Source organism: Aquila chrysaetos, chromosome 18 (genome assembly GCF_900496995.4).
Source record: "Aquila chrysaetos chrysaetos chromosome 18, bAquChr1.4, whole genome shotgun sequence".
Classification (NCBI taxonomy): Eukaryota; Metazoa; Chordata; class Aves; order Accipitriformes; family Accipitridae; genus Aquila; species Aquila chrysaetos.
The window spans coordinates 19,570,100-19,594,062 of NC_044021.1; the positions used below are offsets into that span (position 1 = coordinate 19,570,100).

Here is a 23,963-nt window from a genome sequence, read left to right on the forward strand (position 1 = left end):
AAAAAATTAAATGTATGAACACAGTAAAAAACCCAAACATTTTGCCTATAAACTCTATGTACAAGCCCATGTCAAGAACTAGAAAGTATGATTTTCTGTGAATGTATAAATGGAATGTGATCATTGTATTTTAAGTAATTTTAAAATGTTCCTTCTTACAGTAGGAAGAGTAATGCATGACAAAGGCAGATCATATTTTGAGTCAAATGAATAGTAACTTTTCCAACACTAAAATGAAAAAGTGTACATATTTTTAATTAGCATTTAATTGAGACAAAAATGTAACTGAGACAGATGCAGCTATTTTTATCATTCTAGCCAGCTTTTTCAGAGCCAGTTAAAAAGTGCATGCTATTGTTAATAGAAAAAATATAAACACTACATATTATGAACTTATTTTTGCCTCAGTCACTTCGGGAAAGTTGCCATCTCTTTTGCTACTTCCCAGAATGATCAGTCAATTTATTAGGGTAAAAACATTCATTATTTTTAAACAACAGACCAGTTCAGAGGTATATGTCCTGTCAGAGGTTTACATCCTTATAAAAACTACAGCAACACCAGCATTTACTTTTTATTCAGGGGAGAAAGTAGCTGCCTTCACGATGAGCTATTCTGTTTCTTTTTCTTCTTTTGCAGTGGAGCTTCCAATTTTTGCTTCTCTGGAGTAATTTCTCTCTTTTTTTTTGCTGTTTTATCACTTTTATCAGTCCTACGAACTTTGTTTTTCCTGACTATTGATGATTTTTCATCTTCATTTGCTGAAAAAAAGCAAGAAATTATTCACACTGACATTAATGTCCAGTCTTTGTAGTCTAAAATGGCACAGGGACTTATTTGTATCTCATTTTAAAAAAGGGGTTATAAATGATTTTTTATTTAGAGTGGAATGTGCCATTTATGCTAGTTTTGCCTGTGATACGAAAATAGAAAGATCAAGTATGTAAATAGATTACGATACAGGAAAACAACAGCTAAAAAAAAAAATAATACTGAGCCAGACTTCCTAAGTTTGCCCAACTACAACAACCTCAGACCTGATTTTGTTTATAGGAAAACAAGACATGCAGTTCTATCAAACTGTTTATTCTTTTCTTATCTGTCTCAAAAGCTTCACAGTGGCTCCCTCGGTATGTTATTCCAGTAAAAAGAAACAAAACTTTCATATAATAAAGTGAAAAGAGGCTTATGTCCTCCAACATACACGCAGGCTTGAGACACTATCAGATTGGCAATAATGTCTATATCACTTGCCAGCGTCATATCCCCAATTCTTCAAGATACCGAAACTTTTTCCAATGCATATAGTAAAAGCCTCCCACCTAGTACATTCCATTTCATGGTCGCATTAGCAACTGAAAATACACACAGTTCTGTTACCTTGAGATAATGTTGCAGCTTTATCAGAATTTTCTTTCATTTCTGAAGCTTGGTCAAGCCATACTGCAAGACATGTCAGCCTAGCTTTGGTATTGACTTCACACAGTAAAGACGGCACATCTTTAATCTGAAGGTAATATAGAAAAAGATTAATTAAAAATTATTTTATTTCTGTTTAAATTTATTGAAGTATTTGAAGTGAGAAAGTATCTTACCGTCCACCTTCCACTTCATTTCTGGTGCCTAAGAATGTTTAGAACTAGAGGCTGTATACCAGTTAATGGTCACATTGTTACAGTCCTGTTCCTGATACCATTCCTCAGTGGTGGTTTTACAGAAAACTTCCAGTGGCTTTAAGAACATATCTTGATAAGCAAGATCAGTTGTTTCAGGCACATGGGGGTAAGTTTAACATAAGGAATAACTAGATGAGTCATAGACCCACCAAAAAAACCTGTTAATGGTTTCAGAAGTTTCTCCAGAGTAATAGGTATTTTTGGTACAGCTAAAATAATTTGAATTAAGTTATTGCATCAGATTCCTTTTCTCCCTCACAAAGACAAGGCTGCTGATTAAAAGTAATCTCTTCAGAGTGTGTTTCAAATTGCTTAACTGCAATTGTATCAGTCAGCTCTGGGAATACTTGAGCAAATATCCTATTACAGATATCAGGGGATAAAGTGTCACAAACACATGTGTAGCATAACAGCATCAACCCATCAGAATCTACCTGTATTAGGATATTCCACCTCACAGAGCTGGACAGAGCAGCCCACACACTTACACAAAGTGTTAAAAAATTTTGCCTGCACAGGAAGAACATCCCACATTTGGTCAAAATAAAGACAATGTTACAGAGAAAGGCAACAAGTTCCCTGATCACTATGTCAATTAGGTACAAGGGGAACAGAAATTTGAGGTGAAGGGAAAAGAGAGAGTTTCACTACTGCACTCAGAAGTGTAAAAATAATGAGAGGGAGTGAAATTAAAAATGGGCAAATTCAGATGAGATATATGAAGCATATAAATGTTCAGAGATATTTATTTGAACTATTCAAGATACTTATAGTGGACTATAGTAAATCCTTTATTACTAGGCATTAAATTAAAAAAAATCTAATTCTGACTTTAAGACAAACCCCAGAGCACACAGTAACATGGGAAACTTTAAAGGTAAGACATGATTCCTTGTTGAACTGTGCTACTCAGAACTGTTCGAAAATACAGGAAATAAAAGTACTCAGTACATTAATGTGTTTGAATTTTTCAAAAGGACAACTTTTTCCCCCTACATGAACAACCACCCCCACGCCCCCCCCAAACCACAGAGTTTGTGTTTTTAAAAGAGTAGCAACAATCATCAACATTACAAAAATTGACAGCAGTCCTTAGAACATATATAACTGATTAGATAGTCATAAGTTTGGCCAGGTAGGTCTGAAGGGAAGCATGACTTTATGTAAAGAGGAGCTGAGATCTCTGTAATATCATCAGATTTTGTAGTTTGTTTAAAAAAAATTACAAAAATAAAAAAAATACAAATGCATAAGAATATGTGCGTAGACATATACATCTCTAGTGAACATAACATGAAGGAAGATGAAGACATCCAGATTTCAAGTAAAATTTCCTCAGTGATTTAAAATTAATCTTTGTAACAGAACTGCCTGCAATTTTGGTTGTCTGGTATTTTTCCATAAATGTAACAAGCAGTTCAATAGACTAACCTTATTAAGATCCAGATTCCACATTTTAATGTAACCATCACTGGATGCAGTAACAATAACATGTTGTCCTTCTCTTTCAAAACTATAGATATCTTTTATTCTGTGAAGAAAATGTAATACTTTGTTACTTTACAGCATGGCAGTTCACTTCAGAACAGTAAGCTGACAGAAATTAAAGATAAATAGGCGATAGTCTAAAAATCAGTTTGAACAGAAAACCCACAAATGATGGGCAGGAACTTGGAACGGTAATCTGTTTTGAGTGCTGTCATTTACAGTAGGAATGCTTGCCTTTGCTAGGCTTGTTAGGATTCAATTCAGAACACTTTAATACTTTTAAGCACACACTATTAACCACATAAATGACATTTTAACTAATGCTTTTGTGTTTTCATGAATTAAAAGCAGCATTTGGACAAATATTTGCTATTCGACAACAGAGAATATGTGATTACCCTCCTATTGTCTGGACTGAGTACAACTGGTTTGTTTTATTTAAGCATTCTAATCAGTCAGATTCTGTAAAGACTGGTTAAACATTCTTTATACCCAATTTCAGAAATGCATAGACGAGAGAGAGAGAGAGAGAGAGAGAGAGAGAGAGAGAGAGAGAGAGAGAGAGAGAGAGAGAGAGAGAGAGAGAGTGTGTGTGTGTGTGTGTGTGTGTGTGTGCGTGCGTGCGTGCGTGCGTGCGTGTGTGTGTGTGTGTGTGTGTGTGTCTACACACACAGAGACTCATAAATTTAGAACTGTAATATTTCTAATTCTATACCCTGTTGTTTTTGTAACGTGCATGGACAGCACAGTCCTTGTGCTCATACTAAAAGCAAACAAGTCTGTCCCAAATTTGGAATTTAGCACATAAATAAATTCACTTTCTATACTAAAGCAACAGTAAAATATGCTGAACATTACAAGTCACTGAACTTTACTGAGTACTCAGCATTGCCATAAATATTTAAATAGTAAACAAATATAGAGTACCTGTTTTCATGAGCTTTAAATTCACACAGGCATTTTTGAGAGTCACAGCTGTAGAACCTTATAATTTCATCATCTCCAGCTATGGCAAGGATAGAATCCTTGGAATGGGAAAAAAGAAACGCAAGTGTCATTAACTTCATGTGTTTCAAACCAGTTAATTTTCCAGCACCTTTCTTTTTTGTACTTACTGTAATAAATCTAAGTGAGGAAATCCTCTTCTCTGTTGTGATAGTGCCAGTGATTGAAGCTGTGTCAAGTTTGTAGATATCCACTTTATTTGTTATCACAGTCACATACCTCTCTCCATCAGGGGACCATTTAATTATGTGGGCATCTGTACACACAGATACATTTCTATATACATGTACACGGATTTTTTGCACTCTATATTGCATGAGTAAAGTAAGAATCACTAGAAGCTGCTAGATGCTGTTTTCTACGCAAACCTAAGAAAAATTCAGGGAAAAAAAAAACCAAACCCTAGAATAAAAAAGTAAAACTATGCTCTTAAATGTTTATTTCTGATTATCAGAAGTGTATAAAGAAAAACAAAACAAAACACATTTATTTAAATGTCCTGACATCAAATTTCAAGAAAAAAAAAATTTACTTTAGTGTCACTATGTTTTCCTTCTGGTAAATGCTTATTATTAAGGACATAAGCTTACATATGGTTGCCTGCAGGTGTAAAAAAAACATTGTGAAACTGACTTGTTGATTAATTTAGTCTACTTCTCTTTACACAAAAAATAAAACTATCTAATTCCACTTTTTTAGTGGATTTAGACTGATAAACTCACTTTGCTTCAGGTTTTTGATAAAGGCTGATCGTCCTTCTACAAGATTCCAAGTTCTGAAAGACAACAACAGATAATGTGCATTCTGGTTAAAAACAGCACAGTGAAACTGAAGTCCTATCTGCTGACATGAGGCAGCCAAAGGAAGCTCTTAAGCATCTCTATGCATTTTACTGCATTCTTAATGCAAGAGAAAATGATGACTTCATATATCGCTTGCACACTGTAAGGTTGAATTTGTGGTATTTATTTTATAAACCACTGTTTGCAATGCAGAGCCCAAAAGGAGCCCAATACCAATTTGTGCTGTTAAAATAGCATTTTATGTTTTTAAAACACATATATACAGCAACATGTACACACTCCAAGTGAAAAATTACTTTCTCACACTAAACAAAACCTGACAGCTTTCAGAAGTTTAAATAAATTGTGTTCCAAAATGCAAATGTATTTATACACCTACAAGTGACTATAAAGAGTCAGAGCACAAGAAGCTAGGAACAGCAAGGACTGTTAGAAGACCTTAAAATATTGCTGGTACCTAGAACTTAAAAAGACAAACCAATGGATCTTTGAACCATTTGTCCAAATATGTTTTATCAGTGTTGCACAGTCTACTCCCAACATGGATTTGTGGCTTGTAACAATTTACTAAGAGTTACTGAATTATGATACTCAGCATTCCTTCATCAGTTTCGACTCACCTTAATGTTTTATCTGTTCCTACTGACAAAGCTAACTTCCCAGAAGGATGAATAGAAAGAGATGTCACGTGCCCCCTGATAAAAACAAAACAACGTATTAGCCACATATATTAATTTACAAGGAAAATAAACACGAAAACATACATGAATATGCAGATTTAAGAAACTCACTTATGTGCCTTAATAGATTTCAGACATTCCCATCTCTTTGTGTTCCAGATACAAATTAGTCCATCTTCAGCCCCACTCAGTAGATGCGCAGTACCATAAAACTCCAAACAAGTTATTGTGCCTAGAAATATAAACCAGAGCTATTAACAATGTTGTACCTACTGAACAGTTATCACACAGAGAACATATGAATTAACAGAGAAGCTTCTAGCATCAAAACATGCCAGCTGCTACCCTACCCTTGGGAAAATCTGAATTATATCACAAGTATTTCTTCACGAAACCCCCGAACTTTCTTGTTATATTCAATCACTGATGTGCTCTATCGGTCCCCCTATAGCCATACACGTCTGAATTCCATCTGGTCCATTCCCTGAAACAGCAAGGAATTCTCCTACGTCAAAGCCCTGCTCTTGACACACAGCTGAATTTACTGCACATGCTGCTTCCCGTAAGCACCACTTTTATTATGCATGAGTTGAACGCAGTTACCACATTCAGTCTAGCTCCATGTACTTCTTGGTTATCAGAAGAAAAAGGACAATCAGGACTGAGCTACTAATGACCCAAACACATGTATTTGGATGGCCGTTAACTGCCGTATTACACGGCGGTAATTCAGGAAATTCAGGAGGCGCTTAAAGTGGGAAATGTACCAGGTTAACTCTTCTGGCAGCAGCAGCAGCCTGCTCTCACACACAAACTCCCTTTTGTGTGGCTCACATATGTCTGTGACAGGACAAGGACACTGGGAAACGCGGTTGTTGGGAGTAGGCATGGTCTAGATAAACTGTCCTGGTAGAACAAAAATGGCTCACGAGCCATTTGTGGGCCATAATTTCTTTAACAGTTAAAACTAAAAATAATTGGAAAAAGCAGCTGTATTTGTGGGCTAATAGCCAAAACGATTTTTGGGTTTTTATGCTCAAAAGCTTACCTTGCTTGTATCATCAGACCATCGCAGCTGCAACACCATCACTATTAAAAACTTATAAAAAAAATAATTCAATTTTGTCCTTCTGGCAAGGGCCAGTTTTTCGGCTACAAGCTTCCATCATTAATGCTTTTTACGAAGAAAAGCTCCCTTACCATTGTGCTGCAGCAGTGCCCCATGTTCTATCTTCTTTTTCATGTCATAGATTTGAATTGTCTCATCTCTGCTCCCAGTGACCACATATCTGTTATTCACTGCTACCGCTGACAATGAGGCAGAGTGGGCATGATGGGTAAAAACAGGAACAACCGTCCAGGACTGTAAATGAAATACAAAATAAACAGGTCTTTCTGAAGCTTACCATTGCGAGCTTCGATTTCATCATCCTGTAATTTTTTTTTTTTTTTTGTAAAAAGCAAAACCTGGAAAAGCGTATGTGCAAAAATGCAAAGGAATTATACTTAAGCTGTAAGTATAATGGGATCTTATTGGGTTAACGTGCTGTTAGGAGATTAGTCAGGACGATTTAAGCGTGCAAACCGCCTCTCGCGATCAGCGCTGGGCTTGGATGAAGCTGTACGCGAAAAAGTGTCTGCCCAGAGATAAATCTCGTGGACAAGGAAGGCGGATTCTCCCTTTTTCCACCACTGCAGGCTGGAGACACGCCTTCCACCTGGCACCCGTCCCCCTCCCCGAGACAATGTGCCATCCATCCCCTGCGCAGCCGTTAATTCCCAGCTCTGCGCCGAAAGGCTGACGGGAACGAGCCTGCACCCCCCGCGGCCGGCCCCCTTTCCCGCACCTCGAAGGATCCGCAGCTCCCGGGAGCCCTTCACCGCCTCCCTGGGCCGGCCGGCGGGGGTGTCCGTCGGCCGCTCCCACGCCCCGCGCCGGCGGCGAGGGGCCGAGCCTGAGGCTGCGGGAGGCTGCCCCGCCCCCGCGCCGCTTTAAAAGCCCACCCGGCGCCCGGCTCAGCGCCCGCGGAGAGACGCGAGTCGGTGAGTAGCGGGGCGGCTTCCCCCTCGGCGGTGAGGTGGGGGGGTTCGGTTGGCGGGCGGCCGTTAGGGCGCAGCGCAACGGCTGCCGCGCGGTTCCCCTCCCCGCCTTCCCTCCCCCGTTACCTCAGCGGGCCGCGCGGCGAACCCGAAGAGGACCTGCTCGTAGCAGCCCGCTACCAGCTCCATCCGGCCCGCCACGCACGGCCGGCACCTCGGGGCCCTGCCGCCCTAGGCCGCCGTCCGTCCGTCCGCCGCGCTGCCTGCGCCCGCGCCGTAGCACGCCGCGCCGGGTTGGGCCTTCGGTTGGAGACCGGTAGCGCTCCCCCGGGAGGGAGCCTGCGGCCTCCGCCAGCCGCCGGAGAGGGGGAAGAGCTCGGGGGGAGGCGAGGGAGCGGGCTCCGCGGGTCAGGCCCCGCGCGGGGCAGCCCGCGCGGGAGGTCCTCGCGGGGCGGAAGCGGGGTTCGCGCTGCTGCTGATGGCGACGCGGAGGATGAGAGACGTTAGTGCCGGGATCGGGGCGGGGGGGAGAAGGGGGATCGCGGTGACCGGGGCCGGGCTGTGGGGGCCCGCCGGCGGGGAAGAAGGCGCGAACCGAGCTACTGCGCAACGGGGCGGGGGGCGACGGCCCCCTCCCTCCCTCCCTTCCTTCTTCCCCCCCGGGGCCTCAGAGCCGCCGCCTCAGGGGCGGCTGGGCCGCGGGCCTGCGGGGCGGGGAGGCCCGGCGGCCGTTGGGCCGAAGCGCCCCGGCCGCGCCCGGTGAGCCAGCCTCGGTCGCTGCTGGAGGAGCGCCGCGGCCCCACGGGCTTCTTTTATTTCGGTTTTTTTTTTTCTTTCCCCCTTCCTTATCGCGTAGCACAATAAAGGGGAAGCGCGGCCCCGGCGCCAGTGTGGCCGCCGCGGAGGGCCGCGGCCGGGCGGGGCGCACTTCTTGCCGGGCGCCGTGGTGTGGTGGTTTTTTCTTTTTTTTTTTTTTTTTTTTTTTTCCCGTCGTGCCGAGTATCTTATAAAAATGCGTCACGGCACGGTGCGGCTGGGGCCTGGGCTGGTCGAGTGGCTCGGTTGGGGTCTGCGCGGCGGCCTGAGGCGTTCGGGGGGATTCCCCCAGCCCGCCGCCCTGAGCCAGCTCCTCCTTGGGAGCGAAATGAATGCGGAAAGGGGCGGCTTGTTCTCCCAGCTCGGGTGAGAAGTGTTCGCGGGTAGCTTCATCCACCTTTTTGCCAGCGCAAACGTAATAATAACAACAAAAAACGTGGAGTAAATGGGCTGCTAAAATGCATGCGTAATCCCGTTAAGGAGGTGTTTGAATTTTGCAGGTTAAAGCTGCCCCACTGCTTGAATGATCAGCTAGCCACGACTAGCTGCAGTTATAGCAAATGTGAAAAAATGTAATGTTAATACATGCTGTTCTAACTGCTTTTTAAATATTTTTGTTTTCTAGTGAAAAGATCAAGAGGCAACAGTCAAGATTATACAGGGAGAGTACGGAAACACAGTTTCGCATAAAAGTCCGTGATAACAGTGATTGAGAAACAATTGTGTCACTTGCCTTCTGACACTCTTTTGCAATAAAAACACTGTGTAGTGCGGGCCATCTTCTGTTAAATCCACACAAATAAAGAGTGGTAAGTTTCAAGAAGAAAAGTATTATGCAACTGTGAATTCAAGAATTACTATTTCAGTGTTTAGAGCGTGGAGGAGTTTATGGTGCCTTTTATTAAAAAGTAATGCTCGAATTAGAGGAACATCAGTATGTGGATGTTTTTATTAATAGTGACCTTCTTTAACAGGAAGAAGTGCTCAGTTAGGTTTAGTAAGAGGGCATATACTGACCTTAACTAGTACATGCCTGCATTTAAGGGCTTGTTTGTACTTGACTATTTTCTTGGCTTCAGAATGGGTGTGGAGATGAAGTGCATAGTTACTCTGAGTAACACCATGCATGGATGCTCTAATTATGGCATATGGCTATCCTGTGTCAGGTTAGCCTAATCCATTTTCAGAAGTAGTGCTCTGAACTGTTCCCATGTGGAAAAGCCTTTAAGGTAATACAAACACTCTGTATTTATTGTATTATGTGAATGTGGATTTGACCAGCCAGTATGTAAAATATTACTTAAATTCTTGGATGGAAATGCAAATCAAAACTTCAGCAATCAAGTATGTGCATAGAAGGAGCAACACTGGATATAAAAAATTGGCAGTGGTGAATGAACAGCTGTGTGCAGAAGTAGATGCAAAGTATTTTGCAAATGAAACTTTTCTGCACTGATTTATATGGGTTGGATGACTAGGGATAAAAGCTTAAAGGATATCAGAATCAACAAGGAGTACATACCTCTTCATGAAAGTGTATCCACTGGCTTAGTAATAGCAGTAAAAGGTCATTATTTGTTGTGAACTCACTGGTGGTGAGTGAAATGTGTGTATGGAAGAGGCAAAAGAGAGAAGACATAGAAAAGGTGCAGAGAAATATCACATTTACCTGTACTGTGCCCTTGTCCCTCTCTTATTTCTCTTGTTCTTTAGCACATAGGAAGTACCACTACTGGTTTTCAGCTGTAGAATTTGTGGTACAAGTAAATCAACTTTTAATTTGGCTAAAAGGGGAAAAAAAAACCTGAGAGATTGTACAAAACATGTTGAAGCCTCTGTCTTTGTTGTCTTGTTCTTAACTGTTTTAGAACATGGATCTTCTGAATTACTGAGTTATATCTAGGTATTTCAGAAATAAGGGTAAGGTATAGGTGACTTAAAAGCTCTCTGTAATTTTCTAGTGCTTTGGACAGTGGGAAAACTTTGTGGTCTACTACAATTTAAGAAACTGAAGATGACTTCTAGTCATAATGCCCTACGCCATATGTCCTTTTTATCTCCATTGCTTTAGCAGTGACAAGTCAGAACTTAAAATTTCTAAGTTCTGAATTAATAACATTCAAAGATGTTCACCCTGCTGTATGTTTTTAAAGTAATTAATTTCAAGGTTAAGAGTCTTTATCTTGTTCCTCCCCTGCATCTTTTTCAGCTGAAGGAGTGCAGTTAACTGAGCCTGTGCAGCTGTATTCTTCGAGAAAGGCAGAAGACAGTTTGAACCATGGCAAGCCAGGTAAGATCATTTGGTCAGAAATTCAGGCTTGCAGTGCCTAAACGGATTCCAGAACCATACTCAGAATTCCTAGTAAATGTAAAGCTGAAATAGCTAGCTTGCTCTGAGTTGGGTGTTCTTTCAGTCCTACGATTTCTTCTGGTAATGTGGTAATTGGTGGCTGTCCTCTGGACACTTAAATCATATCAACTGAAGCAGGTTGGGGGCATAATATTAGGTTTTGCAGTTTGGATTTATTTGAGCATGAGTTCTTCTGAAGGACCTTGCGTATAACACTCTCTATATAAGATATATGTAGAGGTGTTCTAGAGGAAGAACATTAAAGCCTGCGTAAGTAAAAAAACATTGCGAAACACCATTCTTATTTTTGGAATTCCTTGTTCTTCAGAATCTTAAGTGAGGGAGGCAACCTGTGTTAATACAGCTGTTGTTTCCCTCCTCTTTTGTGTAGTTGCCCCGCTTCCTTTTTAAACTGTGGTTTTTGGGTTTTTGGTTTTTCTTTCTTTTTTTTTTTTCCCCAAGAGGCACTTTTTATGCCTCTTTCTTCCTGGCCTTGCATCTGGGTTTGAGTTTTCCCTCAGCCAAGCTAGTGCCTGTTCCTGGTCTGCTTTCTCCTTATGTTCCATTAATCGGCCTCCTGTTGTTGTTCCTGGCTTGGGAGAGTGACTCACAGCTGGGTAGTGAGGAGAGGCATCTCACGTAAGAAGAAGAATTCCTAGTTGAGGGGAGATAGGGACAGCTGAGATCCCTTTTAGGCAAGAGTGGTGATTTCCCTGCCTCTTCATCACTCAGACTGCTGCTGCTGCTGCAGGGTTTTTTGAGTCCTGGAGCTCAAGTGGAACACAGTCCAGTCCTGAAGCTAATTAACATTTAGGATTGGCCAACATCAAAGGGCTATCTGCTTTTTCCCTGATTCCAAGAGGAAGCTGTCAATCCTTTAGCCAGCTTGACAAGTCAGGGGAATATGGCTGTTCATACAATCCTTTGGCTCTGTTATTTTTGCCAGGCGTTTTCCCCAGAGGCTGCTTTCCCTCATGGGAGGCGGAGGGAGAAATGGGACCCCAGGCTTCTTTCAAGGGCAAGGTGAATATGGGGAAATCACCTGTGGTGATGGGGAGTGGGAGGGAGGAATGTAAATGAGGCTAAATACTATAAAGGTGATTTTTTTCTCCCAACAGGACTTGATGGCGAAAAAAAGAGAATGTCTCCAGGCCTACAGCTGGTGGAGAACACCACAGAAGAAACGGAAGAAAAAGAACAAAATAAAACCAGGAAGAATAGAGTTTGTCCCTAGTAGTAGTTCAGCCAGGTAAAGACCTTTCGAAAGCAGAAGTTCTGACCCCTTACCTGTTTAAATTGATAGTGACCAGTGAATGCCATCGCTTATTTTTAAAATCCTGAAATGGCACATCTGGTGCCTACACACTTAAGTATTATTGCTTTTGGAAATTTATTGCCAGTAGAATAGTGAAGGTTTTTTTGTAGTGTCTCTTGCATAATTGCTGAGAAGTGGTGGCAAAATAGTCATAGCTCTTTTGAATCATGGCTGTAACTTGAGTTAATAGTTTTTCTTTGTATTTTTGTGCATCCTTCCCCCCATCCCCCTCATTGAGACAGTAAATATTTCCCTTTTAATCCAAATTCTAAAAGTGTGTTTTTTTTTTTTTTTATAAAATGGGTCTTTGTTGAAATGATTTTTTTGTTAAAGCGGTAGAATGGACCCAGAGAAATTGAGAACTTGATGCTGGAGTGATGGCATTGCAGTCTGTACATTACTCAGCAGAGTTTTGCAGTTAATACTGTTTTCAGATTTTGTTGTCTCATTTGTCCCGTGATAACTACCTGCTTGTATGTTTGGTACCTTAATACTGCCATCAGCTACCTTAGTCTGAAACTTGACAGTTCTTCTCTTTTATCTTTTTAAAGACCAGATTATTCTATATTTGTTGGGGAACTTACTCCAGAAGTGGATGATTTCCAGCTCTATGACTATTTTCTAAAGAGGTACCCCTCATGTATTGACTGCAAAATAGCAACAGACCTGCTGGGATATTCCAGGTAATGCCTGTGAAAATTCATAATGCTGTCAATATGCTTGCTGCTATAAGTAATGTAAGAACTTTTGTTGGAACTGTTTCTGCATTTTCTTCAGAGGCAGGAAGAGAGATTAGTCTCTAGCATTAGTTTTGTGGTTTTTTTTAAACAGCACAGATCCTTTTGTTTCTAAAACTTACTGGTTAGTTCAAGCAATTAATCTAATAAGCTTCAGTTTAACCATATGCATATCTGCATGACAAATCAGATGGTGGGAGAAGGGAGAGCTGTGCACTGAAATCTGTGCTGCTGGGCTTACATACAGCAGTGTGTCCACTTAGTCATCTGCAGTACTGAAGACAAAATAATTCCTTTTTTACATGTGGGAGAAAAGCGTAAGGCCTGGCAAATCTTAGGGGGTTGGGAGACTGAACCTATTAATATTAGTAAATAGAGCTAAGGAGAAGTTACACTGGCCAGGCAGTGAGTCAAGCAGGGATGAGTGAGTTTGCTGTTCAGACAATGCTGGCTGTAATAGACTAATTCAAGAAACTTAAGAGAAGGCAAGTATAGAAAGAATGTTAGTGCTGTACAGTGGTAGGAGTGGGTTAATACTAACTGATAAATTAACTGCTGTAAATGCAGAAATGTGGAATCTGATTACTTACACAGATAGCAATTAAAATGTATTGTTTTTCTGGCTCTCAGCAAGTTGCATCTTAATGCTATCAAAGAACAAGCTTTTTGCTTCTGGCCCAAGTTTTTAATTTGGTGAAAGCATCTTCTGTGCATGTGCACATGCCAGAGAGGTTGCTTAGGTAATAGAAGCTATAGTAGCTACTATCTTCTGGTTTTGTAGAAGACAGAAATTGAATTCGTTAGCTTTGTAACTGTTATGCATACTAGAATTTGTTTTCTCCCTTTTGAAAATTGTAGAGGGTATGCCTTTGTCAGATTTGGTGAGCAAGGTGATCAGATGAGGGCACTGCAAGACTGCCAGAATGCACCAGGTCTGGGGGGAAAACGAATCCGGCTGAGCATAGGAATTTCTAAAAGGTAACAAATGAGTTGTGCATTGATACAGTAATTCTAAATAATCAGATTCTTGTAGCTCTGCCTTTGTAAAGTCTGTGGCCCTTGCTATAATGGCTGTACACATGATGCAGTCTACAAAACCAAAAATACAGAAGCGTTATGTTTTGACTCCCTGGATTCATCAACCTCTTTCAGGATTGCTGGGGGAATCCAACTCTTAAGTCTAGCCAGATTGTTTAACTTGGGCTTAGCTGCTGTTGTAACCAGCCTTAATTCTTACAGTAGTGAAGCTGAATGCATTCATAAATATTTTCCACATTTGGGCCTGAAGAAGAGGTAGAAGGGACAACAAGTGGTTTTGTATGCTAGGGAGCTTTTCTTCTAGACCTTTCCCCCTAGTTTAGGCAAGGTAGCATGTTGCTAGTTCTACAGTAGGCTGGCAGAGGAAGGAACTCTTAAGTGGAAAAATACAGAATATAGTGGGAAAGAAGCCAAAGGAGATGTTGCTGGAACAGTTTGTTTAGAATACTATTCTTTGCTTTTCAAGTGATTCGGGCAGCAGGGAATTTAAAGTTGATTGGTTTTGCAAGGGTTTTTTGCTCTGCCAGCTCAGTTCTCTCGGTCAGTTAAGGCAATTCAAGTCTCTGAACAGTTAGAGAATTGATGCCAAATTTGATAAACTTTGATCCAGGATACAGACTAAAATAGAACTTTATGTAAAACAATTTCAGTATATTCATGAGGCTAGCTTGTATGTTCTGTTAAATAGTAAAAATAACAGCTTTTGTTTCTCTTCACCCTGGATAATTCTGCAAATGTTGCCTCTTTGCTTTAGAATGGAAATGCTCTTACCCAAGAGGGCACTGTCCAGAATTGCTCTGACTAAACTATTTTGAAAACAAGAAGAGGTCACAAAGAAACAGGTTTCCTTACTTCTGCTACCCAGAAGAATGTCAGCAGTATTTTCAGATTTTTCTTTCCTACAGAGATGTGTGTAGGAGAAAAGTTGGAAGCAGAATACTTTGAGATGTTATGTAGTCATTTGTTTACTACAGTAGCAAGACAACAGAACACCTCTTTATTAGAATGTGTGTGTAACTTCACAGTAATGAAATAAATGCAATACAGGTATTAAAATAGACATCACTAATCTGTATCTGTTTCTGAATGGCTGAGTACTATGTTCTTCTAGCATCAAAATATCCAGCCATCAGAGTAGTTTGTCACCAATTCACTTGTATTGGAAACTATTTCTGAGCTCCTTCAGTTTGTGTTCTTGACAAAAAGCCTAGATCTGACTTTTGTGTAATGAAGTGGAGATGCAGAGAAGTTGGACTCTGCAAACACAGCAGGTGTGCCTGTACATAATCAGTGAAGAAATGTCTAAGCATAGAGGATTTTTTTGAATGTGCAGCTGGGTTATCTGAATGTATTTTATGTAGTGTACCTCTGTTTTTGTACCTCTGTCTTAGCACAGACAACACTTGTGCATTGATTCTTGTCTTTAGTGTGAAGTTGTCCCTCAGAAAATCTACTTGAGAGAGGGAAGGTAGTGAAAACGAATCAGCTGGCCCTTTGGTCTTAAGAACCAATGAGTTTTGTCATTTTCCTGCTGCTTTGGCTTCACACTGGATAATGGCAGTGCTGACTTCACCTGACAGCTACAATTTGGCAACTGTTCATGGACTAAAAATTGAGCAGGTGGAGGTGGTCATGGCAAACTGGCAGGCAGTGTCAGATGCTCCTCTGAAACAGACAATCTGACTTCACTCCCTTGCTTCTGGAAATAATAGTATTTAGTATTAACCAAACAAAAGATAGAAGGGCTAAATAAGACTGAATGCATCTTCAAAGCAGCTGTGCTTGATAAATGTCTCTGGTCTTAATAAATTAGTTTTTATCAGCAGCTTGCTTATACAGATACTAAAAATAATCAATACAGATAAGTGTTATGGCTCAAGTTAATCCATGAAAATAATTACTTTTGGTATTGGTGAAGCATTTGCTTCTGTATAAACATGAGATCTTAGACTGTTGCTTAGGCAACTGTTCAGAAAAGCTTCCTTTTAAACTTTGAAATGTGTAAGCTGGCAAATTGTTCAGCTTCAGAACTGGGTTTACGGTTTATTGTTCTCAAACTCTAACTGTATATAACTTCTCATGTTTCAGACTGAAAGCAGAATTCCAGCGGTACCAGTCGTACAACTATAATGATTATTACCAAGATTATCAGAACTACTACTCACAGTGGGGTTATGATCCTTATGCTGACTACAACTACAGCTCCTATGCTCCCTATGATAGCATGCAAGCTGTTGGAGACTGCTCTTTAGGAGATGCTGTTATGGCTCCAGCTGTTTTTGAGGTAAAGATATTGCATACTTCCTTAAAAGAAAAAAAAATCACAAAGAATAAGTTGTATGAATTGTGTGAGTCAGCAAAAAGTCCTAAAACTGAAATTGTGCTTTCTGCTTAGTGTGGAAGTTAGAATAGCAGGCTTCATTCAGAGGTATCTTTAAGTGCTTTAGTGCATCTATAGAATTAGAGATTTATATGCCATTATTTGTTCATGTATGCCAAATAACAGTTCTGACAGCATAATTGTGGAGACTGCCTCTCTTCCTGTTTTTCTGATGTACTTTTCTTAAAGCAAATTAGAGAATTACTGTAAGATGGTCTTATCATAGATCAGCCAATTTATCAATTGCAACTTCCAGGAGTCCCTTCCAACCTGAACTATACTATGGTTTTCTTAAAAACAAAACAAAAAAAACCAAACAAAAAAAAACAACAACAAAACAAAAACAAAAAAAAACCCACAAAAAACAACCAACCAAAAATTCCAAACAAAAACCCCCAACCCTCCGCAACAAACACAACCCCCCACCTATTCTTGTAGTTGTGGGAGGAGGGAGTGGTTTGGGAGTACAAAATCACTTTGGATTTGTGATGCTTTCTGAAATGAATTACGATTAAACATGAGATTTTTTTTTTTTTTTTTTTTTTTTTTTTTTTTAGGAAACTGCAGCTATGACTGAAATCAGTGATGACCTAATAACTGAAGGTAATGATGATTCTATTACTGCAACTTTTAATTAACCATACTTGTGCCCTTTAACAATACAAGCCAGTGACTATTGGATGAAGAATGTCCTGGAAATTCAGCTGATGTAGTGGGATCCTCTATGGGTTATAGCTGAGATGAGGTAGGATTTTAAAGCTGATAGTGTACACCATGTCAAGTAGAATGGGACACTGTCAACAACACTTCACAGTAAGCTTCTTTTAACTTTGCCTTCATTTTTCTTCCAAAATGGTCTAATACAGAATTTGTCATATCTTTGTATGGATTCTGCTAAGCATATTCTGTGTTAAACTCATTAATAGGCAAAATTGGTTTTCCAAACCCTGAGGTAAAAGCTTATATTGTGGACTCTAAAAGGATGATTCAACTTGCACTTAAACACTTGGTATAAAACTTAATTGTTTGGCCTGGAAGGTTTGCAGACAGTTGATTGCATAGAGACATCTTGTGTTAGTGTTCAGAAATGTTATCCTGCTTAACGCATACTGTTGTAGAAATGAGTTAAGTGGATTTCGGGAGAGTTTCATGGTTAATCAGCCTTAAATCTGCTCTTTTTTTTCAGGTTTGTTAAAATTCTAGGTGAATAAACATCTTATTACATTTACTATTAAACTATTAAATTTAGCTAAAAGATTTTATTAGGCATTTACTTCAGGTTTTTGTGTGCATGCCTTCCAGGATCTGCCACTTGTATTTACCAGGCTTTTATTTTCAGATCCACAGCTTTACTTGGATGTTGATGAAATGAACAGACAATTTATGGAGACAAGTGAAGAACTTTATGATTCCCTCATGAATTGTCACTGGCAACCTCTGGATACGGTCACTTCTGACATCCCCCCTGCTATTTAAGTGTCTTATATAGCATGACCGTTATGACCAAGGTGCTAAAATTACATTTCTTCTACATTACTCTAGATCATAAGTTTTAAAGCACAATGATAGGTTGGGGTTTTTTTGCTATGCTTTTGACAGTTTCTGTAATCTTTTTTTTTTTTTTTTGTTCATCACTTGGAGCATCTTGAAATCATGTAAATATTCTAGAAATGTAAAGAGTTCAATGGGGTCTAAAGATAGACTTGCCTGTGTAAATAAAATTTTGTTTCTGCAAACTTGCCAGCAAGGGATTTTACTTACAATGTGAAGCACATTCTCTTCTGGCTTGTGGAATTTAGCTGGAGGTAGTAGGGGTATTTCACCTGTCTCTTGTTTTGGTATGGGCATCAGGAAACTAGCACTCACATATTTCCAAGTTACCTAGGCCATCTTTTACAAGCTCTTAACACTCTTGCTTAGATTATGTGTGTATTTGGGAGACCCTCCCAGGGTTTGCTATGGGAACACTTAGGTCCACTCTTCCTCCTGCAGTCTCCTGGAACTAACTGTACTACTGTTGATCTGCTAGGTCAGTTAGAATTGCTTTATCAATACAGTATTTTAAACATACAGAAGGGCAGACTTTCAGCTGCCATAGCTGCAAACATTCCAAAGAGTAAGGATGATCCCTAGTAACAATTTTATTCCTGTCCTTCTTATTGTTAGTCTTCTCAACTGACACTTTGCAGCAAATAAACTGGTGTAACATAATACATGTTCTTAAACCGAAAAATCCTTGGAGAAAATAACTTTGTGGTTTGAAGGAGGAAAAATAACCCATTGGGAATAAAAAAAACTATCCCAGTAACAGCTCTTCAGCTAAGTTGCACCCTGTCCTAAACATCTCTGTAACTTGTTCAGTCTTCATGCTCAGGTCTTTTATTAGTGATGAGGTTATAAATTTTTAGTAGGATGACAGTTTTCAATATTCAAGTCAAAGGAGATGAGGGGAGGTAGCAATGAGGGAAGTTCTGCTTTAAGCTAGCAACTTCTGAGTGGCTTCCTCTAAACTGTTCTCATCTTGAAGGGTACAAAGTATCTTCCAGTTATAGGGACTACTTATGTGTATGCAAAAGTATTTACTACTTAATGTACATAATGATAAAATAAGTTAGGCTGGAAACAGAAAAATACTCTTCCAAGAAAAAAGGTAGCAGAAATTACCATAACTAATAGCTGTGGAAGCTACTAAAGCTAGTCAAGACACTTTGATGCTACCATGTGTGTTTTGGGGCAATCTAAACCATAATTGCTATGACGGCAGATAGGAATAAAGTTCTCTGGCTTTTTTTGTGACTTAATGTGATTAAAGTGGTGGTCATAACCTATATGCTGTTCTTAAATTTAAAACAAATACTGTATTGCAGAGTGACGAGTCGATGCTGGCAGGTCATTTCTAGCTGCTGACCACAATCTCCATCTTTTCTCTTCACAGTTTAATTTCAGCTAGGAGTATTTTCAAAGTCCTGTTGGTGAAATGCAGATGCTCTAAAACAGAAGGGGCTTTTGGAGTACTGTAGGAAGTTCATTCTTCCTGGATTTTGTGCAGAAGTACATGTAGGAAGAGACAGAAAGCAAAAAAACCTCATCTAGGCAGGGGGAGTAGCTTTACAGTTTTAGCAACAGTTTCCCTGCTTTGGGGAGAGCTAGTTGCAAGGTAGCTGGGAACTAATTTCCTTGGGTGAATGTTTTCCTTGTGTGAACTGGTGAGGCTTTGGATGGTGGTGGTAGGGAGATTATTAATGAGAATGTGACAAAGTGGAAGCAGAATAAATGAAGCAAAGAGAATCTGGGTGGGAAAGGGGGTACTTATGTGCATGTATAGAATTGTTTCAGAGGACTGCAGTAGGGAGGAAACTCAAGATAGTAGATGCAGGCCCCTGGAATTTGGGTCAGAGTGTTAAAGCTTCAAAATGGTACGGGATTTGATGCCACTTCATTTGTAGTGCATAGCTGTGGTGCTTGAGCTTCGTAGTACAAACTGGTCTGCTAAGCAAAGGATTTTGTATCTAGCAAGCACCATCACCACGAGCAGCAAGACGGGTTCCAGGTCTCTGCCTGGGTTATATCCTGCTTTGAAGTGGCTTGCATAGCATCGCCTAAGACTGTACTTAAGTTGCAGCAAGTAATTTGTGGAAACCTTTTATTGTGTTACCAGTTAAAAATGTGATGCTAAGGATGCGTGTTGGCTCAGCAGTAATACTGCGGAGTATCTATGCTGATTTTTGGCACGTGGGAGGTTGATCTATGTGTGAACTATGTAATGAGGGGCCCACGTAGCTGTGTGATTTCACTTAGTCTGACACTGTATCACCACAGTACATAAACCTCAGAAAGGTCACAGTCTGTAGCCATCCCATTTATGCAGATCTTATCTGTTAACAAGGTCTCTACACTCTGCATTAGAGACTGTTTTCAGACATGCATGCGCCTTCTGTTCTGGACTGTAAAGTACCCACATAGTGAAAATAACTGTTTATGTTATGCAGTGAAAGAGGTTGTTTGGGCCATTAGTTCTCCAAACCTGAGAAATGTTGGGGGTGTATTTTCTTCCAGTCAACAAACAAGAAAAATGAGGTGAGGAGGAGAGTCTGTTGGTTACAGCCCACGTGATACTGTTCTAAAATAGCTCTGTGACCTCTTTTTCTGTCTCCTGAGCCTTACTAGCCTATTCCTCTTTCCAGTTAGGAGTGCATACATGGGATCAAGATGGTGTGGGCAGTGCACATTGCATTCTGTATGCCTTTACAGTAAAGAAACTTTCTTCTGTATTGGTGTGTTATCCATGAACCCCAAATACAGGAAAGAGTGCATCAGGACTGTTAGAATGCATTGCTGAGACTTTTTGCTGAGTAAACCTAGAGCTGTTCTATAACTACCCACCTGCATTAGGTAGCTCATGCGAAGACCTGAACACATCACACAGCTAGCTGCCTGCCATCAGTTCTACTAAGATCTGATTGCAGTGGGAGCATTTAAAAAAAGTCTTAGAAGCAACTTTTCAACACAACACCATTTCACTTCTTTCAGTTGTGTTTTGTCTCTGTTCTAACCAGCTGAAATGTGGTGGGGTTTTTTATAAGCTCGATAAAGGCTTGGTTGTTTTTTTTTTTTCCCAAGAATATCTAGTATTGGTTTTATAAACTCTTCATTGCACCTAGCTGCAAGATAGTGCCTTTACTCAAAACCTGCTGATTTCTTCAAGAGTAGTAGTGTTTTTGTTTTCTATCACTTCTCTGAACAGAAAGGCTTTAGTATGATGGTTTGAGGGGCTACTAATCCTGCAGTCAGTGAACAGGGAGAAAGAAACAGTCCAAAAATGGTGAAGAGTACTTAAAAGGGTACAAAAAGGTTAAATGGTACTTAAGCCATGAATGTTTCTTTTTGCAGGGATGCTCTTGGACCAACAGCTTCTTTCTAGCGCTACCTCAAAGTAACTTGCAGATATAACTCACAGGGAAGATTGATCAAATGGTGATGATCCCTATCATTCTGCTGGATATATATATATTTGCCTTTTGTTTTGTCTCATTTTTAATAACATTTATTTAACTTCAGTGACTCCTGTCAATAGACATTGTTTGACTACATCGACAAGTATTTCTGAGTCATGAGTGTCATTAAAGGCATGTCACCATATGGAAATTGTTCTAAATAAGTAAAATGGAAGTAAAATAAGTAAATAAAGCAGCATTTGAATTTACAGAGCAAACATAGTGTAGCTGCTTTTGACACACACGCGGAAGAGAAAATCATGTTTAGAGGTTACCTTTAATATACTTAGCATGTATCAGAAAGAGGGAATCTTGTTTTAAATTTGCCCAGCTCTTCCGTGTCCGGTGCAGGAGTGATTTTAGTCAGTTCCCCACGCAGGTACCATTTTAGAAGTCAGCATTATTCCTGACGAATGTTGCCAAAGGGCACAGTTTATATCCCTTTGTAAATCTTGTTCTTCCCATAATGGGAATGCATCATGATACCCTTTCTTCCCCACCCCTCAGTTGGAATTTAGTGCGGTAATTGTTTCCTGGACAAAAAGAGTTACAAGTGCAGGTTAAAAGGCTCTTTTTCTTTTGGTTTTTGAATTTTGATGATTATGTTGATCTTTTTTGACAAGCATATGGTAGAAATAGAGCCTCATCCTGAAATTGGTCTGCAGCTGTAACACACCAGCGGTTTACATGAGATGAGGTGGTTCTTGCAAGTGACTTCTAAACCCTTGTGTTCCATGTCCTGGAAGGGATTATCTGTCACTGCAAGTCATCCCACTGCACGTAAAACTGTATGTATGGTGGTAGGGTAGGGGAGGAAGAGACTGGAGTTCTGAAGGTGTAGTTCATGAGGAGAAATACCTGGAAAGTAATTCCACTCTGCTGGGATTTTGGAAATGGTTCTCTTTCAGATAACCGTTAAAGCAGGACTAAGAAATTGAGGAGGAGCAAGTCATGTAGGAGAGCTGGGAAGATACCGATGAGGTTAAAAAAAGCCAGCATGAAACAAGAACTGGGCAGTACAGAACTCCCCAGTAACATTCCCTCTAAAAGCAGTTCCTGCTCTGCTGTTGCTGCTAGTTTACATTTCTTCAGGCCTTCAGAATGGCCCTTGCTGGTTTGAGTTACCCCCAAGCCCCTGAGTTTGATACACTTTTTCTTCAGGTGCGTGCTTTTATTTTTGGTGGAAGGGGTGTGTACTACCTCCCAGCTCTGTCTTTCACTGTTAAGTACCTCTCTCCCGTTCTATGTCAGTAATTTTTTAGTATGTTCTGGGTTTTTTTTAGGCCGAACATTTCTATTGACTCCTACATAGGGAAGGTGGTTGCAATTTTCTGCTCTGCTCCATTGTGCCCAGGGCAGATCAATGCTCTAAGTCAGATGTAGAGCCATAGATTTTTCCCGACTTCTGGTCGAGTAAAAGCAGACACCTAAAATATTTTACATTTTTTAGTTTGCGACAGAAATGCACTCCTCTTGTTTTAAGGAAGAAAAAGCTGCCTTGAAGCTTTTTTTCCCCCTGCCTGCTTCCACTCTGCCAAACAGGAGCCACGGCAAACCCGCAGACCGTCATTTCTATCGCTTGCGCGACCCCGGGCGGTAGCGGCGTCCCGAGGGAACACCGCGTACCGCTGCCCCCGGTGTTTTTCAGGCTCTCCCGCCGCCTTCCCGCGGGGGAGGCTCCCGTTACGCCCGGCACAGGGTAGGTGAGCTGTGTCCCCGGGGCAACAGCACCGCGGGAAGAGGGGAGAAGGCGGAGGAGCCTCCAGCGCCGCCGCCTCCGGGGCGCGACCCGTCCCGTCCCGTCACAAACCTCCGCTCCCAGGCCCCGAGCCCCCCGAGCCGCGCTCCTTTGCGGGGTTTCCCCCGCTTCCCTTCGCGGGTCCCGGCAGCCCAGCGAGGGCTTTTCCCGCACAAGCGGCCCGGCCCGGCCCGGCCCTGCCCGCGGGCGGACGAGGACCGGAACGCCGCCGCCTTGCGTCGTGTCGCGTCGCGGCGCCGCCCGGCCCCTCCCGCTTCCCTCGAGCGGGCGGTGCCGGAGGCGCGCGAGGGCTGCCGGGCGGTCCCGCTCTTCTGACGCAATCCGCGCGGTTGAGTGACGTCCGACGGCCCGGGCGGGCGCGGTGTGGTTGGTTGGTTGGTCGGTCGGTCGGTCGGCCGGCGGGGGGGGAGGGGTGCAGCGGCTCGGCCGCGAGCGGGCGGGCAGCGCGGGGCCGGCCGGGCGCCGGGGAGCGCGAGCGAGGAGCGGGCGAAGGGCGCGCGCGGGAGCGCCAGCGGGACGTGACAGGGAGCGCGCGCGCGCGCTCGCCCGTGAGAGAGAGAGAGAGAGAGAGAGAGAGAGAGAGAGCGAGAGCGAGCGAGCGCGCGGGGGGTGGCGCGGCGCGGCGGGGAGGGGCGAGGCCGCGGAGCCCCCGCGCCAGGCAGGCCGCGCGGCGCGTGGCGGGCGGCCTGAGCGGCGCGGCGGGCCGGGCCGGGCCGGGGCTAGGCCGGGCTCATCCCTGTGGGAGACGGTGACAGCGCGGCCGGGGGAGCGCGGCCGGGCCGTAGCGGAGGGAGCCCGGCCGCACGAGGCGGCCGGCGGCGGCGGGGGCCGGGCCCGGCGCGCGCGCGCGCGCGCGGCGGGGCCGGAGCAGCGGTGGGGGGG

The 23,963-nt window shown here is 42.1% G+C and overlaps 2 protein-coding genes across 9 annotated transcripts; one reads left to right on the forward strand and one right to left on the reverse strand.

The window, feature by feature from the left end:
- Nucleotides 1-234: 234 nt before the first annotated feature.
- Nucleotides 235-7,988, reverse strand: PAK1IP1 (PAK1 interacting protein 1). Of its 3 annotated transcripts, none has more exons than XM_030041695.1 (10): nt 7,819-7,988; nt 6,853-7,015; nt 5,764-5,884; nt 5,593-5,667; nt 4,892-4,944; nt 4,280-4,425; nt 4,092-4,189; nt 3,108-3,207; nt 1,381-1,507; nt 235-761 (listed from the first exon to the last, which is right to left on the reverse strand). In XM_030041695.1, the coding sequence occupies exons 1-10, from the start codon at nt 7,879-7,881 to the stop codon at nt 601-603; spliced, it is 1,107 nt and encodes a 368-aa protein (XP_029897555.1). In that variant the 5' UTR covers nt 7,882-7,988; the 3' UTR covers nt 235-600. The 3 variants fall into 3 exon arrangements, with proteins under 3 accessions (XP_029897555.1, XP_029897556.1, XP_029897554.1); XM_030041696.1 differs by lacking the exon at nt 7,819-7,988 and adding an exon at nt 7,500-7,612; XM_030041694.2 differs by lacking the exon at nt 7,819-7,988 and adding an exon at nt 7,311-7,460.
- LOC115352914 (tRNA selenocysteine 1-associated protein 1-like) lies at nt 7,570-21,531 on the forward strand. 6 transcript variants are annotated; one of them, XM_030041700.2, is made up of 11 exons: nt 8,087-8,194; nt 9,134-9,317; nt 10,718-10,798; nt 11,805-11,881; nt 11,977-12,107; nt 12,725-12,856; nt 13,769-13,888; nt 16,037-16,232; nt 16,886-16,931; nt 17,668-17,836; nt 21,219-21,531. In XM_030041700.2, exons 4-10 carry the CDS (start codon nt 11,852-11,854, stop codon nt 17,802-17,804), a joined length of 792 nt encoding a protein of 263 aa, XP_029897560.1. In that variant the 5' UTR covers nt 8,087-8,194; nt 9,134-9,317; nt 10,718-10,798; nt 11,805-11,851; the 3' UTR covers nt 17,805-17,836; nt 21,219-21,531. The 6 variants fall into 6 exon arrangements, with proteins under 6 accessions (XP_029897558.1, XP_029897560.1, XP_029897557.1 ...); XM_030041698.2 differs by lacking the exon at nt 8,087-8,194 and adding an exon at nt 7,570-7,695 and having other exon boundaries at nt 17,668-21,531; XM_030041697.2 differs by having other exon boundaries at nt 17,668-21,531.
- Nucleotides 21,532-23,963: the final 2,432 nt, after the last annotated feature.

Bases quoted from the DNA above. Each gene is read 5' to 3' on its own strand.
- PAK1IP1 (XM_030041694.2), bottom strand. From the start codon at position 7,406: ATGGCACATTGTCTCGGGGAGGGGGACGGGTGCCAGGTGGAAGGCGTG. The intron at 5,885-6,852 runs GTAAGGGAGCTT...TTATATTTCTAG, and splicing joins GGCACTGCTGCAGCACAATG to GCACAATAACTTGTTTGGAG. The intron at 4,190-4,279 runs GTAAGTACAAAA...TCCCATTCCAAG, and splicing joins CCTCACTTAGATTTATTACA to GATTCTATCCTTGCCATAGC.
- LOC115352914 (XM_030041698.2), top strand. From the start codon at position 11,852: ATGGGACCCCAGGCTTCTTTCAAGGGCAAG. The intron at 12,108-12,724 runs GTAAAGACCTTT...ATCTTTTTAAAG, and splicing joins CCTAGTAGTAGTTCAGCCAG to ACCAGATTATTCTATATTTG. The intron at 16,932-17,667 runs GTAATGATGATT...TTTTATTTTCAG, and splicing joins TGATGACCTAATAACTGAAG to ATCCACAGCTTTACTTGGAT.